The following is an 18,809-nucleotide window of genomic DNA, read 5'->3' on the forward strand; positions in this document are numbered from 1 at the left end:
CTGATTAACTAAGTTCCACTCTGGGAAGGGTTTTTCGTAATACCCATTGGTATTCAAAGCTGAGACCGTAAAGCGGCCCCTTTCAGCTTATTAACCTGTACATCCGCCCTGGGGGAATAAAATTCAGTAAGAAGTCCGGCTCATTCTGCTAAGCTGCTTTCGTTTTAACATTGAGCAGACCCTATACATGCCCACCTAATATACCAAAAAAAGAGTGCGTATCACCAAACACCTTAAACATTAATGCAACGAATAAACAAGGATAATTGTTTATCCCCTTCCCGAGTAATATCGAATATTCTGGAGTGAGTGTGTGACGTCTGGAGAGCAAAAGTAAATTATTAGCGCGTGAATGGAGTGGGTTCGACTAAACTTCGATGTGTGTATAGGGTGATAATGAGTGTGTGTATGTATGTATGTGTGTGTGTGTGTTGTATGATTGTATGTATAGTGTCTGTTTTACACTTGACAACCTGAGGTACAAATGAGAGTCTAACGTTTAGGCTATTGATTTTGTCTTCATACAAAGCAAAAAAACAATAACAGTTGAAAACTCAAATGGCTGCAGATTGAAAACTACACGGGTGACAGACCAGCAAAATATGTAAAAACACGCAGAGGGCGACACCTTAACTGTTTGTCGTAGCAGCATAAATAGCATATATATAGCACGTATACAGTTGTTTACTAATTATTAGTTTAACAGTTTTTAAGTTAAATTTGTCATATGGTTTACCTATTTCCATATGCTCTATATAAAAAAAATCCTAAATTACATTTCGTTTATAATATTTATATATTTCAGTTTATACAATTATTCGGGGCTTATGTGACAATTCAAATTGAGATCGAAAAATGATTTTCTAAAATAAGTGAACCAATAAGCTTGGTATTTTATTCAAGTGAAACTATCTGAATAATGCAGATCGCCAATGAAAGAGAGCACCGTGATATTTTCCTCGCATTAGCCACCGCTGTGCATGGATTGGGCTGCATCAATTGTTTCTACATGGTGGTTTTAACCACTTACATATCTGTCAAATCCGCATCAACTCGCTTCGCAAGATTCGGCTATAACTTCAAGTTTTCCAACACCATCAACTTGCTGATTCAACTGCTTTACAACCTCTACGCTATCTTTGTGGATGTGTTAATGTGGAGTAATTATGCAAGAGATATCCCATTGTGCTATTCTGAACTAAGGTCCTTCATCCGTGCTAGTGCGGCAGTACCATTCGGTTGGTGTCATAGCTTTGTATACTGGACATTTCATTACATCGACCCACGTGCGCTTCATGACAAAAATATTCCGATTCTGCCATTTTGGCCGAAGCACTTGGTTAATACTGTCATTCCGGTTATCCTCATCTTGGATATCTTCGTATGCAGGGGTGATCCCGTGAACAATATAGCCGGAGGAATCGTCACGTTCATTTACTGCATGTTCTACATGATTTGGTTGCAGATTATCTATTATATGACGAATTACTGGGCGGTCCCTTTCCTGGCTAACCTTTCCTTGATGATGAAATTTTCTATATTTCTATCATCCATGTTCGTCGTGTATTTGTTCTTACTTCTTGGAAACGCAGTCACTGACCTGCTCTGGAACGACGATAGTTATAGTTATAAATTATATAGGCGATATTTACTACGCGAATTTGGTCGCTCTATTCATAATCATGAAGACATGGGATCAGAAGTCCAGAATTTACAGATGGTTCTGAGTGCGGATCAAGTTAAGGCTAAAAAACTTACAATCACTAAATAAAATGTTTAAAATTTAATGAAGTGAATCATTAAGATTAGGTGAAGTGAATGAACGTGACATCAATGAAATTAAACTGGATGGCTCTAGATATTTGCATAGACAATGTAAAAAATACAATCCAGGTGATAATTTTTAAGAAAAGAAAAACACAACCGTCGTAAAATGAGTAAAAATCTAAGTAGGTGAAAAAACTAAAAAATACGAATTAATTGCGAATAATAAAATTATTGCAAATGCATGAAAATAGTTTAATAAGGAAAGTAATAAATTATTCTAGACACGATTGATCTGGGTCAATATAATTTCAACCTTTAATTTCATTTAATCAACTTGAAATCATTGTTTTTATTTAGAGTATATTACAACTTTCTTCAATTGGGTATAACCTAACAGTGAGTGCATAAAATAAAATATACAAACAAGAGTGGAGAAACTAACGACTGGACAGTACTCCTACGTTTCATAAGTGTTCTCTACCTAATAGTGGTTAGTTTCACTATCACTGGAAAGATCCCGCGGCTTTTTAGTCGGCGAGGAGGTTTGGAGGGATGAGAATTTTTGGATATATAGTCCTAGGTACGCCGCACCTCGACTGCTTTGGAGGGGTATTTGATTGAAGTAGACCGGAGTTTTGAGATATTTTGTGATAGATATTTTGGATGAAGGTAATGTGAATGTAATTTTCTTGGTTCAATAGTATTCTTTTATCACACCAAGACTCAAGTAGTGTGAGGAGTTCCTGAAGGTTTCTAAAGGAAAATATTAGACCAGAGTTACTTAAAAGGAGGTTAGAGAGATGGTTTGATTGGTTACCTGGTTCAGTACGGGGAAATTTATACTACTAGTAGATACTAGCTAGTTATAGTATTTAGAGTAGTGTACTGCTCTGAGGTACACCCACAAAGATTGGGTAGTTTGGAGAAGACAGTGAGTTAAATTCGAGGGTTAAGGAAGCAAGAATAGCAAGCCCGGATGACATACTCATTCAAAGCATGAGCCAGGGCAAAGGAAGGACCCCGAACTATTCTGTCCCAACTCAAGGGAGGCAGAAATAATATCTGAATCATACTGTTAGCGTTAATATTCCCTGTTGGGTATTCAGCGACCTCGGCCGTTTGTGGGAGGTAATCTTTTTCCCAAATGTGTTGTCAGATCTATTTTACGACATTTTGCCACTCAAATCACGCACCTGATTGGATCTAGAGCTTCTGTATATTAAAAATCCTTAAGATAGCGTCAATAGGCAATAACATGCAAAATAAAATGTTATATAATATAAATAACAAATATATTATAAGAAAAGACAGCTAAGTTACGGCAAAAGTAAACAAAGTTAGTTTCTTAGTGTAATAATAATATTTTTTTATTGTTATTATTATTGGCCTTATGAGCTTGCATATTAGCCATAGTACGAATTCTTGTGTGTTCAAATTGGTGGTTATCGGGAAAAAAGGGCCAGAGGCGACGGTGGGAATCGAACCCACGACCGCGGCGTGAGAGTCTCTCATGCTAGCCACTCGGCTACCGCGGTCCCCGTGTAATAATAATAATACTATCAAATAAAATTATAGTATTAGTTTTAAATTAAAAATTAATTAAACAAAGAAATAACGGAAGAGCTCTTCAATGAATTTAGAAAAGAAAGAAAAAACTAAGTTAGAATGAAGATACAAAAAAAATATGTATGTATGTATGTGTGTATATATATATGAAAGTTCATTTGTGAGTACTCTTGATGTATAGATGCGATGTGGCGTTGCGGTTGTGCGGGAAAGACTGATGAAGTCGGGTCCACTTATGCTGTGGTGCGGGAAGATATCAGGCGTGCGGTCGTTGTGAATCAATACGTAGAACAACGAATATAATAACGCCCGTATTGTTGAACAGAACTTAAACTATCGAATTCACAATAAAAAATAACTTATACAAAATGTTACTGCCTGAAACATCTAAATTTAAAGAAACAGAGTTCAGGGGGGGGGGTTTTCCATAGTAATGAAAAATACAAAACAAATCACCGTAGCAACGGCGACGTGTAAACACTGGTGCTCATGGCAACCGAAAGCGTAAACATTTGGTTCCCATAGCAACGGGAGGCGTAAACATTCGTACCCCGTGGCAACGAGACCAAACAAACTAACAAATTAAAAACAAAAATACAATTTAAATGCAGGCGTAAACATTCCCGGAATGAAAAAATAGGTTATGCATAGGTCTGAATTAAATGTAGGTAATAAGTATTATGGATTTTCTCGAAAGGTATTTCAGGATTTGCAGGTCGAATCTAGGAGTTTTTTAAATTTGAGTATAGCGCACTGAACATCAGACGGAGAGAACGTTTAGAAGGAAGAGATACGGAAGAGAAAAGTTTAGAAATTCTTCAGTCTATAAGACATAATCGGGATCTATGATGTTGGCGTATGGGATGAAGGCAGTATACAAGTAAGAAGCGAAGATAGTCTTACGGAAAGACAGGATTTTCCTAGTAGCAAGCCGGAGCGACTTGTTATCTACTGTTACTTTTTGAGTGTACTACTGCTTGTCGGAGCGATAAGTTCTTAGTTCTGTGTTTAGGTGATGCGCAAGTCTGTGAAATATTTGTTATCCGAAAGGCAGTGATGCCACTTCTGGCATGGGTTTTCTATTGATGAATTGGTGTATGTAGAATGGTAATATTGGGACGAGGTGTGCTCGTAGGTGTTCAGCGTCGAGGCAATGATCGGCATGTGTTATTGAAATGTTAACCATTCTACGGTTAAGTCGATGTCGTCGGCCATCTTTAAAGACATGCTAAGATTTGTATTGTCGTCTACGTGCATTGCATGCAGTCTGTTCGACCATTTAATAGTGTTACTATGTGTGAAATAGGGACGGGATATATGTCTATAGCTAGGAGGATTGGTCATTGATCAGAGGATAGATCAAGGCGGTGTAGAAGTGAATTGTGAGGTGAATAGAATAAAGGACATTATAGAGGACACGACCTCGTCCACTTGAACCTATACATTTACAAATTGAGAATAAATGTTCTAATTGTTTAAATCATTAATTTTTATACTTCTATTGGAGTAACAATATAATCACAGAAAACTTGACGAAGGGACTAAGATTTGTATTTCTAATTAGCCTCATCCCTGGTCATTTTTTAATAAATAACACAATATTAACTGTGTAGAGATTAGTGACCGTTAATCGATAGTTATTCAGATATCGTGAGATGCGGTCGGGTGTGATGTAGGTTTCAGAAAAACATTTTCTTTATCCTGCCAACGTTTCGATCTTTTATTGAGATCATCTTCTGGGCTCAAAGTGTTTGTCTTCAGTGTAATTGTGCCATCCTTGCGTGTCGTGTTGAGAGTGCCAGTGAGATATTGCTGTTTTATGTTTATATACGTTGGATTTTGAAGGGGTGTGGAAGGAAGTCGGTATAGAAAGACATTTTTGTATAAGTAGTCGGCTTCTTAGAGATAAAAAGAGCCGACGATGGGAAAAAACGTTTGTAATGGTAATATTTAATAAGCAAAAGAAGTATCACTTCACTAAACAGCTCCCCGTGGCCACTTCATAAGTCGCTGAGAATCCAATCCTCAATACACGACATTTGAAAATGGCACAAAGATTGAAAAGTCAAACGGTTGTAGGTTCAGATGGAGAGTTGGTGTCCGAGAGGATCGAAGTCACGATAGCTCAAGTGGTAGAGCAGCGGCGTTTTGAGCCGAAGGTTGTGGGTTCAAATCCTGTTCATGACACTAACTTTTTCATTTCGACCAAGACCTTACATAAAAAGAATGATTATTTGTAAAAAGTAATTTACACAATTGACCACTAAAACGTAAATGAATTAATATAAAAATAAATTTAAATCGGTCGAAACATTCAGTTTGCTCTAAAATGTGTTGCGTGTTTAAATATAAAATTGTGTGTAAAAATAAAAATAAATAAGCATTGCCTAATTGATATATTTTACAGCAGGGCACACACACACATTTGCATAAAAAAATGATCTCAGCACGCACAATAATTATTTTTATACGGGAAATTATATTGGTAGCACACATGTCAGAATACAAACGCATGCTGCACACGATTCCCAGGTTGAAGCATGAGGTCAGAAAATTAATTTTGTCCTGATAGAAAATCTCAAGTTCTTGTGTGTTTTCCAGATGGAGAAGTGAACGGGCCAAATTATGTCGACCCTGCACTGGGACAAGCTCTCCCCCGCAGAGTTCCAGCAGCTCCAAGACCTTGCCTCATGTAAGCAACAGCCATTTATATAATCGATTTCAAGATTACGGTTTCGTCGTAATTGTAGAATTACGTGTCATGGTTTCCTTTTCTTTCTGAGCTATTAATAGTTGGAGGTTGTGTAATTTTTATACACTTTTCGGCTCGGATATTACGGTAATAAATTTCTTTATAATATAATATCATGCTTTACATAAATAAATACACTTTAAATAGGCATAAATAGTAAATAAAAAGAAGTTGTCCAAATAAATAAATTTAAACATTACCTTCTGAATGTAATTAGTGCTCAGATTTTCAAAATATTCAGGCAAAAAATTGATTCGTCAAAAATTAAATGAACACGACAATTTGGACAAAACCTTAAAAGAAAACAATATTATGATGCAAAAAAGTCTAAATTATTAAGGGGGAGTCGGTGCCCGCATCAGGTAGGCGTTGACACGGCGCTCATCACTGTAAGGTAAAGGTTCCGGGTTCGCATCCAGAGGCTCTGCATTCGAACTGGACATACCTACAAATGGGCTTTTTTTCAAAAACACCGGCACCTCGAGGGTTGTTATAATCTCTGCTGTTGCGAACCCTCGTAAAAAAAGTCTAAATCAGGCCTTTTTTTAAACTAAAATATTCACAGTATTTATTGTATGAACACGTTTATCGTGCAATGAAAATAATAGTAATTGGATGGGAATGCCACGGCCTAATTAGGCGTTGACACGGCGCTCATCACTATAAGGTAAAGGTCCAGGGTTCGACTGCAGGATTCGAAACCTACGTACTTACAAATGGGCTTTATTCGAATCCCGCTCGTGCTATTGACATTTTTATCTCAACTGAAAACCTTAATTAATTGTAATATATTAATTGGTCAAGCGGACCACGAAATTAGTGAAAGTAAGAATAGCTTTTCGCCAGTGTCATTATAGATTATTTGAAGACACATGAGGTAGGTAAAGTAATGCAAGAAAATAGTTAAATCAGAGAAGATCATGTCGGATGTGTCGGCTTTGAAAATCAGGCAAGAATGTCGCAACAGTTCTGGCGTTGACACGACGCTCTTTATTGTAAGTTAAAGGTCCCGGGTTCAAATCCAGCGGCCCTGCATTCGATCCCGACATACCTACAAATGGGATTTTTTTCAAAAACACCGGAACCCCCGTTGATATAACTTCTGCTGTTGTGAACCCTCAAAACGCTGTTGCGAAAAAAAAGAGAATGGAAGACCGCATGAAACCACAACGCAAAAGTTTTTATCACAGAATTTGCTTTCGTTTTTTTCTGACATGCTTTTCTGTGTATACCAGTAATTTATATGAATATCAGAAAGAATTGTAAATGCAACTCTGGGAGGTAATTAATTGCTCACTGAAGCTGTGGTCAATTGTATACAAATAAAATCTTTTTTTCTTTATACATAATGTAACTGACCCTTATAGAAAAATATTTTCGTGACCAATCAAAAAATTAAATTAAACAAATCCTCCAGCTCACATAACAAATAAATAAATTTATTTACAAACAACTTAATTAAAATAGACCTTGTTATTCGCTTCCCAACGTGCTGAATGCTTTCCCTGTTGAAATAATTGAAAGGTACTTTTTATGTCTTAAGTTTCTAGCGTAATGAAGTCGCGAGTTTTCTTTAATGAAAATTATTCAAAATGGCACTCTCAACACGACACACAAGGATGGCACACTTACACAGAAGACAAACACTTTGAGCCCTGAAGATGATCTCAATAAAAGATCGAAACGTTGGCACGATAAATAAAATGTTTTTCTGAAACCTACATCACTCCCGACCGCATCTCACGATATCTGAATAACTATCGATTAACGGTCACTAATCTCTACACAATGAAAATTATGTTTCATTCGAGTTTAGAATTTGATTAAAAGTTTAGACATTGATGTTGTGAAGAAATGTCTGAATATACCTGTTTCACTAGTGAAAAAGTCAAAACTTTAAACCGCTTATTTTTATTGCATTTGTACCATAGGTATCAGAAACATGTTTACAGGAAAAGTATTCAAATTTAGGCAAACCGTTGGTAACAAACAAAATAACGCAGAGACTCCATCAGGATTTTTTGTTTACACAATATTTCGTTCACTCTTTTCAATTACACTAGTCTGATAAACTATGAATAACTAGATCATTTCCCACTTGGTAGCGTTTGTTGAAGTTTGATATGACCTCTACTGTTGCGTAGCCCCTAAAGAAAAAAAGATATTTTACAGTGTATATAATTTTCTATTATTTTTATTAATACCAATTTTACTAATATTTGCCCCTTTAATAGTTGATACCTACCAGAACTCTGCATATTTACTGAAATGTTTACTCAATATGCAGTAAAATTGTTGTCCAATTAAACAAGTGTACTCTGTTTGTATAGAATGTGGAGATTGTAAATAGATAAATAAAAGGTTATATAGAAAGATCATTAGATATATTTAGATATATGTATACAGAGTAAGAAAGATAAGAAAAGATGCTTTATTTAATCAAAAATGGGAAGTTTAGTAATACGAAGAACGAAGTAGCTTGGATATTTGTTAGTGTAATGAAAATACATAAATACAAACTCTCAAATTCTTTTCCAGACGGTAAGTTACGAAAAATCGAAAAGGATAAAAATTTAATTTGCTATTATTTAATCGGGCATACAATTTAAAAACCGTGTAAAACAAATTTTGATAAAAAATCTAAAAAAGGCAGATGTAACTTAAACTTAATATAATATAACCAAGGGTCCACAAAACGCTGTCAAATTTTAGTAAACGAGAAATGAATCAATAAACAACGTGTTTATGTCACATGTTGAAACTTGCCCTGGGGATTTTTATTTATTTACTAACCGGTAATTAACGAAGCTAATTAAGTTGTTCTCAATTGAGAGTTTTTGTTCAGTCACTTGTCATGTGTAATATATATTTACTCCTAAGATGTATCAGATATTTAATGCATTCCTGTTGTATTTTATGCTATTCGCATGAATAAGTTAGAATTAATTCGGCACAAAATGACTAAAGCACATCAAACACTCTGATGTTATTACAAGAAAGTATTTTTGAACCATAATGAAATTACTACTAATAAAATTTGACGAAACAATATTTTACTATAAATAATTATTAATAGAAAAATTATTAGAAGACATTATATTTTTAACTGTTAACGTATTATCAGATTTTTTTGTGTCGTCTGCATGGTAAATTGGGAAGTTATACTACACGAGTTCGCTGAAACTATTTCACGACGTGTTGAAAGGACGAAAATTTGAAAATGTACAAACGTATCACATTTAACACTAACAAAACTAACGAACACACCACTAAACAACGGTTTACCGACATCATATACTCTATTCTAAACACTATAACAATTGAAAATAAGAAGGACCGAAGATCAGAAAGACAGAGCAGAACAATAAAAACCAGGCTTGATCTACCAAATACACCGACAAAGATAAGCCTAAATACGTACCCCATCCTTCATGACGTTATAAAAAAGACTTGATTTCTCAGAAATCTCACAGACCCAACTGTGAAAATGGCGTAACTCTCAAACTCGTCTGACAGGACAGATAAGTTATCGGTAACGACAAAATCACAAGTTAAAGTAATCTCAGCAGATGAGGCGAAATTAATGAAGAATAAAGTAAAAGACAAATAGGAAAATCGATGTGGACAGACTTCTACCAAATATAGCAGATAAAGACTGATATTGGTCCCTGGTCCACGGAGGCCGCGTGTAAGAGAAAGGGTCATACCTATCAGGTTACGCACAAGTCATACTAGGCTTAACGTGAGAACTTGGCAGGAAAGAGGACGTCGGTGTTCATCACGTAATGAAAGATTAGCGTTCAGCATAATGGACGATGCAGAAAACTAGAAGTCTACAAGATGAGTTACGGTAAATGCGTGGCATTACGACAAAGCAGCGGGCATGGATTGCTGTCAGGGTTATACAAGTGTTTAAATGTAGAGTGTTGTTTTTTATGTGCTGTGTTATGTTGGTGTGAATGTAAATTTTTAGCGCGAATGAAGGGACTGTCCCCTACTCCGAGGATATCGAGTACTCTGAGTGAGTGTATGTTGCCTGGGAGTGAAAGTAATTTATTTGCTTGAATGAAAGGTTTAACCCGCGTAATATGAAGTGCTGTGGTGGAATTTGACTTGTCTTACTTTTGAGGTGATACGGTATAGGCGTCGTAGGAATATCCAGTACCACTTCAGGCTATCTTACTGGAGGCTGCAGCTTGTTTTCGGGTCGTCACCGGGACATTGCGGGGGAGTTCCTCTGCGCTCACCCTCGGAGTTATGGCCCACTTTATGTGGAACCACGGCGACGATGGATGGTTTAATGTGGTTCCCCGAAACGGTTCACCTCGTGTTCTCATCCACGGCCCTTTTTCTCAATCCGAACTCCTTCATTCTATCCTGTGACCCCTCCCAACCATTGGTTGCATGGGGGGTATCCGGGCACAAAATAAAGGGACAGCCCAGAGGGCGTGGCAACCTCTCTAAAGCACAAGCTGTACTCGTGTCGGCCTAGGGTCGGCATGGGCGGCGTGTGCCTTAGCAGAGTCACACGAGGGCCATTGCACTAGATCCTATCTGCAAAGATGGGGGAGGGTGTATGGCCATCTGTACCACGGGGTGACAGAAATGTTTCCAAAAACCAGCCCTTGTCACATTTGGAACGGTTTCGTGGTGGTACGTGGTGACCCCCCTGGCGGGAACTTAGACAGAGGCTGTCTTCTACTTGTGACCTTTCGTGAAGCTTGCGTATGGCCAACGTAGTACCCCCTGGTCCTCACGGGAGACGTTGAGACCGGACGACAGCATATAAGCGTTGAGGACGTAATGATCATGCTATCATCGTCTTTGACTCGAGTATGCTTTGCATTGTTGTGCATATGACCGGCGTGGTACCCTTGGGGAAGCGAAGGATCGGACCACCTAGGCTAGACCTATGGCGTCCCACGAATGCGTGCGGCAGGTGTAGGCTGAGCTCGATAAGAGACTTTTACCGTAGACAGTGCTCATCTAGGGGTGGGTAGCAATTCCACTTTAAACTAAAACCGCTGCCGGGGCGTTCCCGGAAGTTTCTACGCTAAGGGAACCTCTATACTCAGAGAGATAGAGTGGCCTTCTCTATCTAGGGTGTACGCGAGGGGGAGACGGGCTGATGTATTTCGGCCCATTAGCCCCTCGCGTGCGGCGTACGACCCGACGCACAATGCGGGCCCGACTATTCGGAGTGGACAAGCGGAGAGCGTGGGCTACCGGCCCTTAGGCGGTAACACCATTCCGTCGTATGCAGAAGTTCGTCAGCTCTCATCTTGAGTATCAAAACGTCCAACAAGACGTTAAAGATCCTCTTGTCTTGTTGACGATGAGTAATCGGGAACGACATGTCCTTTTGGATTAAAGATCCGCTGATAGCTTAGTTGAGATAAACACCCAGGGACTAGAGGAGGAAATTTAGAACAGACTATATTCATTTTTACTGTAATGTACACTATTGAATTTTTTTTTAATTTATCGGTCATTAATTGCCTTTTATAAAGAGGATTATTTTGAAGATTCTCTTTTTATCTTTTCTTTATTTTTTTGGTATAAAGCAATAAGTATGGGCAAAAAGAAGAAACAGAAACCTTTCGTAACGTACTAAATCTACTAGGATCCAACAGCGAAACTGGAATAGCAGCAGCCTTTCTTGAAACAACAAGCAAACAATATGCCCAATTCCATCTCAGCGAGAAAGCCTCCTTATATAAAAGAGGCACTGCTATATGCCAAGCGTGAAATGATGCCCAGGATAGTAGTCATCTCAGATTCCCTAATTTCAGTGCTAAGCATTAACGCACCTAGCTCCAAAAGCCCAAAAATGATATTCATAATCAGATCCCTGCAAGAACACGGCTCAGCCGGTATTATATGGACCAAAGGGCACGCCGGAATACACGAAAAGGTGGACCGATTAGCGAAGGAGGCGACTTCAACAGGTGAAAGCAGAGATCACGTGATTACGACTTTCGACATAGTAGCTCAAATATTAAAAAAATTTCTTCTCTTCGTGGAACGAAGATTATGGCGCATCCCTACAGGAAAAAAGGAAAGTGATATGGAACCCTAGTCCCTCTTGTCCCTGTAAGAGCATGGTACCATTCCTTCAAAGAGAAAACGAAATTCTACATCACACTGATTCATCTGCGACTCAACCATCATCGACTGACGTCACACGTACACCGCATAGGAGTAAAAGAGTCACCTCTCTGTGGGCGGTGTCAGAGAGCAGCGACCGAAGATTCAAACCATGTCTTCCGGGAATGCCCCCGGCTAGATCATGCACGTCAGATGCCAATTTGTCCATCTGAAAGAAGGTTACCATACCTACCAATCTACATGGGATCCTCAAAAACACGAAGATTTACAAATGTATATATAGATTTATAGTGTCCAATAAAATTGACATATAATAGTGCGCGAATGAGTGAAATATACTTAATCAAAACGTGTAATTGGCTAATGTAAATTAATATGAAAATATATTATAAAATACAGCCAAAAAAAACACGTACTAAATCAATCAACGACAAACAAAATCACAACTTTCATCAACAATCATACGAAACACATTTGAAAAACTTGTCAACAGAAGATAGGACCCTCTGGCGTAGTTGTCTCAACTCCTGTTAAAAATTATGACGGAATAAAGAAAAGTCGAAAACATTTGCGGAGATCTTTCCGAGATATTCAAACCTCATAACATAGTCGACACCGAACACGATAAATATACCCGATTATGTCGCCTTTTCCTTTACATCTGTCACCTGACCATTTACTCCAAAAAAGTAAGTCACAAGAAATGCCATAACTTATTAAAAAATCACCTGGTCATGGTTTGATAACAGCTGACTCTTCAAAAACTACCCAAAAAAGCTGACGCATTTTTATTATTAAGGCAAAAATTACTACGGGTCATAATCTGCAAGGAACAGAAATATGTTTAGGGCGGCGTCGAAAACCGCAAGAGGCCGTCACGAGCAATTTCTGACATTAATTAATACAACATTGAGAACTACACGCTTGTAGTTAGAACTACTAAGTTAAAAAATTCAATTTTTACGTTTTGTGTAATTATAAAGTTTATAACTAAGCAACAACTCCGCTGATGGTCATGGAACGATGTTTAAATATAATCCATTTACGTTTTAGTGGACAATTTACCAAGTTACTTCTTTCAATCAATTCCGAGAAGATCGAAGTCACGATAGCTCAAGTGGTAGAGTAGCGGCGTATTTAGCCGACGGTCCTGCGTTCGAATTCCGCTCGTGACACTAACTTTTTTATCTCAACCAAGATCTTACATAGAAAGAATAATTAATTGAAATATTTAACTCTCGACACGACATGCAAGAATGACACAATTACACAGAAGACAAACACTTTGAGCCCTGAAGATGATCTCAGTAAAGATCGAAACGTTGGCGCGATAAAGAAAATATTTTTCTGAAACCTAGATCACACCAGACCGCATCTCACGATTTCTAAATAAATAATGAAAGATTTAAGTATAATATTTCTGCTTATTGTACGAAAAATCAATGAAGGCATTTTTCTATCTCTTGAAACAGATTTGGTGCTGCCGTCAACGTTGTTGTACATGCTTTGTTAACATGTTTATAAATTTAAATTATAATACGCAGGTTGTAAAAAAAGGCGCATGGCACTCACAGTGTTTACACTGGCGTATCCGGGCGTGAAAACTTAACGGCATTTATAATTCCAGGTCTTATTAATAAATTACTGCATCATTCCGGCAAGAGAAACATTAAATTTGTCCGAGCAACGGATTTGCGGTGGGGCAGCCAGCCCGTTTGAAGATTATTAATAATTCTGGCAACAATTTGCTTAAGTCGGCAGAGAAGCGAATCACGGTCGGGCTTTACTGGCTGCAGTTGTGTCAAATATTGAAACAAGAAAACTGAAAACACAGGAGAAAGAAGGCACAAATCCGATTTAATCCTACTGATTTCCCACTTATTTGAGATAACGTTCATAACATTTTTCAATTAAAATAAACGTTTAAAACCGTTTTTCTATTCACGAATAATCTGGATCTCTTTATGGTTTTCACGACAAAAACAAATTCAATTGTGCCTGCCAAGCTTTCGACCTATTTTAAAATCGTCAAAACAATCTGAAATATGTCTACAGATTTACATAATTAAGTTTTTAAATAAATAGTTTCTAATTTTATTGAAGATAGTATCAGACTGTCAGTCCGATCCACAATGTTGGGACTATCAAAGAAATTTGAGACAATTTGTTAAAAACTTAATTATGTCAGTTTGTAGGCATCTTTAATATTGTTTTACCCTGAGGACTTTAATTATTCATAAAATAAACACAACTAGAAAATTTCATATAATCTTCATATGAACCTAACTTATGTACACATACAATAAATATACATTTCCATAGTAGAAAAAACCTATCAAAATCTAGAAATTTTTAATTATTTTATTAAATTATTTCTGCTACTTAGAAAAAAAGCTACCAAGTGGGAAATGATCTAGTTCTTCATAGTTTATCAGACTAGTGTAATTGAAAAGAGTGAACGAAATATTATGCAAATAAAAAATCCTGATGGAGTCTCTGCGTTATTTTGTCTGTTATCAACGGTTTGCCTAAATTTGAATACTTTTCCTGTAAACATGTTTCTGATACCTATGGTACAAATGCAATAAGAATAAGCGGTTTAAAGTTTTGGCTTTTTCACTAGTGAAACAGGTATATTCAGACATTTCTTCACAACATCAATGTCTAAACTTTTAATCAAATTCTAAACTCGAATGAAACATAATTTTCATTAAATAAAACTCGGGACTTCATTACGCTAGAATCTTAAGACATAAAAAGTATTTCAATTATTTCAACAGGGAAAGCATTCAGCACGTTGGGAAGCGAATAACAAGGTCTATTTTAATTAAGTTGTTTGTAAATAAATTTATTTATTTGTTAAGTGAGCTGGAGGATTTGTTTAATTTAATTTTGTGATTGTTTACGAAAATATTTTTCTATAAGAGTCAGTTACATTATGTATAAAGAAAAAAAGTTTTATTTGTATACAATTGACAACAGCTTCAGTGAGCAATTAATTACACCACACCTCCCAGGGCTGCATTTACAATTCTTTCTGATATTCATATAAAAAAAATCCCATTTGTAGGTATGTCGGGTTCGAATGCAGGGCCGCTAGATTTGAACCCGGGACCTTTACCTTACAATAACGAGGTCGTGTCAACGCCAGAACTGTTGCGACATTCTTGCCTGATTTTCAAAGCCGACACATCCGACATCTTCTCTGATTTAACTATTTTCTTGCATTACTTTACCTGCCTCATGTGTCTTCAAATAATCTATAATGACACTGGCGGAAAGCTAATCTTACTTTCACTAATTTCGTGGTCCGCTTGACCAATTAATATATTACAATTAATTAAGGTTTTTAGTTGAGATAAAAAAGTCAATGGCACGAGCGGGATTCGAATAAAGCCCATTTGTAAGTACGTAGGTTTCGAATCCTGCAGTCGAACCCTGGACCTTTACCTTATAGTGATGAGCGCCGTGCCAACGCCTAATTAAGCCGTGGCACCCCATCCAATTACTATTATTTTCATTGCACGATAAACGTGTTCATACAACAAATACTGTGAATATTTTAGTTTAAAAAAAGGTCTGATTTAGACTCTTTTAACGAGGGTTCACAACAGCAGAGATTATAACAACCCTCGGGGTTCCGGTGTTTTTGAAAAAAATCCCATTTGTAAATATGTCGGGTTCGAATGCAGAGCCGCTGGATTTGAACCCGGGACCTTTAACTTACAATAAAGAGCGTCATGTCAACGCCAGAACTGTTGCGACATTCTTGCCTGATTTTCAAAGCCGACACATCCGACATGATCTTCTCTGATTTAACTATTTTCTTGCATTACTTTATCTACCTCATGTGTCTTCAAATAATCTATAATGACACTGGCGAAAAAGCTTATCTTACTGCTGAACAAATTAATACTATTTTGTGCATTATTAAATTCACTAGTTTTCGTGGTGCTTGACCAATTAATGTCTTTAATTTAATTAATATTTTGGTTGAAATTAAAAAGTTAGTGTAACGAGCGGGATTCGAACCCACGACGTTGGGCTAGATACGCCGCTACTCTACCACTTGAGCTATCATTTCGATCCACTCGGACACTAACTTCCCATCTCAATCCCACCTTTTGAATTTTCCTCTTTTTTTTCCATTTTTCAAATGTCGTGTAATCTATTTGATTCTCGGCGAAAAATGAAATGACCACGGAGAGCTTTAGTGAAGATACACTTCATTTTAACTTATTAAATTCATTAGTTTTTGTGTTCCGCTTGACCTTTATGCATTATGCTCATCCGTCGTCCGATGATTCGTTTTCTTTGTTATCAGCGAGGTTCGGAACCGATGTTAATACAGTGGAATCTCAGAACTCGGACGCGAGAGAAGGGACTCGTGCCGCGGCCACCAGCATGGCATATTCGAACAGCGCATGGCATTTTTCTGTATTTTTAATTGTTAAAAGTCGAGGAAATTTTGCACACAGGGATGTGAATTTCTGAAGACAAATAAGGCAGTAGAGGGTTAACTTCTTCAAAAAATGGGTTGATAGAAAAAGACGTACAATATATTTGAGTGAGATTATCATCCTCAAGGTTTGTCGTTTCAGACATTCCTTGTATCAGGTATCGCCGTTATTATTGGATATCTTTGTTAGTCTTGGACTAGTCTCTACAATTTTCCAAGCTGAGATCCATGCAATACAACTTTGTGCGCAGAAGGTAATGAAACTATGAAAGGTGCACAGATTTAGATACTCTCAGACAGTAAGGCTTGTCTGGGAGAGTCTAAATTGTCTAACGGCTCTATGAAAACATAAGACATGAAGGCATAGATAAGGTGAACAGGTTAATCAGCCAAATAGGTGCAACCCTCTCGCCCAATGGACTAAAACCTTAACCAAGTACTCCGGAGTGTGTACTTAAGCTGGAACTGGAAAAATGGATTGAGAAAGAAGGACTCAAACACTGGGCACCTCATTTATAAACCTCCTAAAAAGGAAAGCGAAAGAACTCCTCTCTCTCAGCAGACAGGATTTGAGGAAAATTATAGGCCTCTATACCGACCACTGTCCTTTTAATTACTAAAGAAAATGGGCAAAACAGAAACGGAAACATACCGCAGGTGGAACGAGAGACAACCTTTTGTTTTCTTCTACCTTCCTAATCCCTGTTTAATGCAGTCGATAAGGCAATGTTCACACAAACGAAGAGGCCCCGAAGAAAAGTTTAAGTCCCGTCTTTGCGACTACCTCCTGTCCCTAGAATTTACCACCGAGAATAGTTAATTTTCCTCCTTCTTATTTAATTTAGTACGTTTCATCTAGTGTTTTGTTATTACATTTAAATCTTTTTTTCATATATATTCATTTTGACATGAATTGTTACTCAAGGAGGCCCAAAAAACACAGAATAATATTTGCTTTCTTCTTCTAAAGTGCTTAGCCTTACAGTAAAAAGTGCAATTTCCAAAGCATGGTTATAATTTATAAGTGGTCCTCACTAGATCTGTATATAGAAGCAGTGGAGGAAAGATTTTTAACATCCTTATTAACCCCCCCCCCCAAAAAAAAAAAAAATAATGATGCAATTACAGCACATAGCAGTTTTATTATTGTTTTATGATTATGATTAGATCTACATATTATCATTGTTTGCCCTTTGTCTAATTTGTCTATGTAACTATTTATCTAATAATAACCACCATGGACAAATTGGCAAATAAATATTATTATTATTTTTTGCATTCTTAAACATACAATTTTATGAGATGGACCACGATTAGAGTAAGCTACTTTTTTGGCACTAACCTTTTTCTATGCGGAAAATCTGTAAGCAATATATTCAATATATAAAAACCCAACCTGCCCTCATTCCGAAATATCAATTGTTTTTATGTTAAAAAAAATATTTTTTTCCAGATTCGAGCAAGACAGTTCAATCTGTCTTAGATGAGTTCAGCGGCACCGGCCCTCTCTCGAAGTACAGCCCTGATGGGGTAAGTGCATAAACATACATCTGCATACCAATACGGGTCGTCGTTTATGTTGAATGAGCCTAGACCGAGTTGGGTAACTCGTTTATCCCAGGCATTTAACAATTATTCAACACGCGTTTCCTCCGTTCATTTTGTCAATTATGAGGCTTGACATGGTAATGTTGACGTCATAAAATATAAAAATGGCATAACTGTTGTGTCAAATTCTGTCAAAAATCAGTAGATAGCATAATTTATAATACGAAGTTCCAAATGACTTAAGTAATTACGTGAGAAATTACAAGTGACGTATGATTTGATATTAGCACATTTGAATTGCCAAAGGTTGATTTGCAACTTTGGACAAAACGTTTTAAGGTATAGTTAATTTTTCAACTCATTTTGCTGTGTTGTCGAAATAAAATTGGTAATAAAGTAAAGCCGATAATTATTTAGATTCATTGAGCATATTTGCTCAGAAATAATTTTAATGCAAATACACTGCAGAAGAAATAATACTTAATTACTTCCCAGAATTAATTGTTCATTTCCCCGCACTAAATACCCTAAATAGCGATATTACGTTTATAAATTTGATTTAATAAATACATATAATATTCTTGATTATTAAGAGATCGTGAGACGCGG

The 18,809-nt window shown here is 37.0% G+C and overlaps 2 protein-coding genes across 2 annotated transcripts in view; both read left to right on the forward strand.

Moving 5' to 3' along the window:
• The window catches only part of LOC112128016, a 91,649-nt gene extending 73,091 nt beyond the window's left edge, over positions 1–18,558 (forward strand). Inside the window, exons 4-5 of the mRNA XM_024229747.1 lie at positions 5,935–6,025; positions 18,106–18,558. Of these exons, the coding sequence (XP_024085515.1) occupies positions 5,935–6,025; positions 18,106–18,135 (121 nt within the window). The 3' untranslated portion in view covers positions 18,136–18,558. The remainder of the gene's footprint in view (positions 1–5,934; positions 6,026–18,105) is intronic.
• LOC106661485 lies at positions 744–1,787 on the forward strand. The gene has a single exon (XM_014384926.2). It carries the CDS (start codon positions 920–922, stop codon positions 1,769–1,771), a length of 852 nt encoding a protein of 283 aa, XP_014240412.1. The 5' UTR covers positions 744–919; the 3' UTR covers positions 1,772–1,787.
• Positions 18,559–18,809: the final 251 nt, after the last annotated feature.

Source organism: Cimex lectularius, unplaced genomic scaffold (assembly GCF_000648675.2).
Source record: "Cimex lectularius strain Harlan isolate CLEC.00 unplaced genomic scaffold, Clec_2.1 scaffold20, whole genome shotgun sequence".
NCBI lineage: Eukaryota > Metazoa > Arthropoda > Insecta > Hemiptera > Cimicidae > Cimex > Cimex lectularius.

What these genes read in the sequence shown, in the direction of transcription:
- LOC106661485 (XM_014384926.2), top strand. Translation starts at nt 920, where the DNA reads ATGCAGATCGCCAATGAAAGAGAGCACCGTGATATTTTCCTCGCATTA.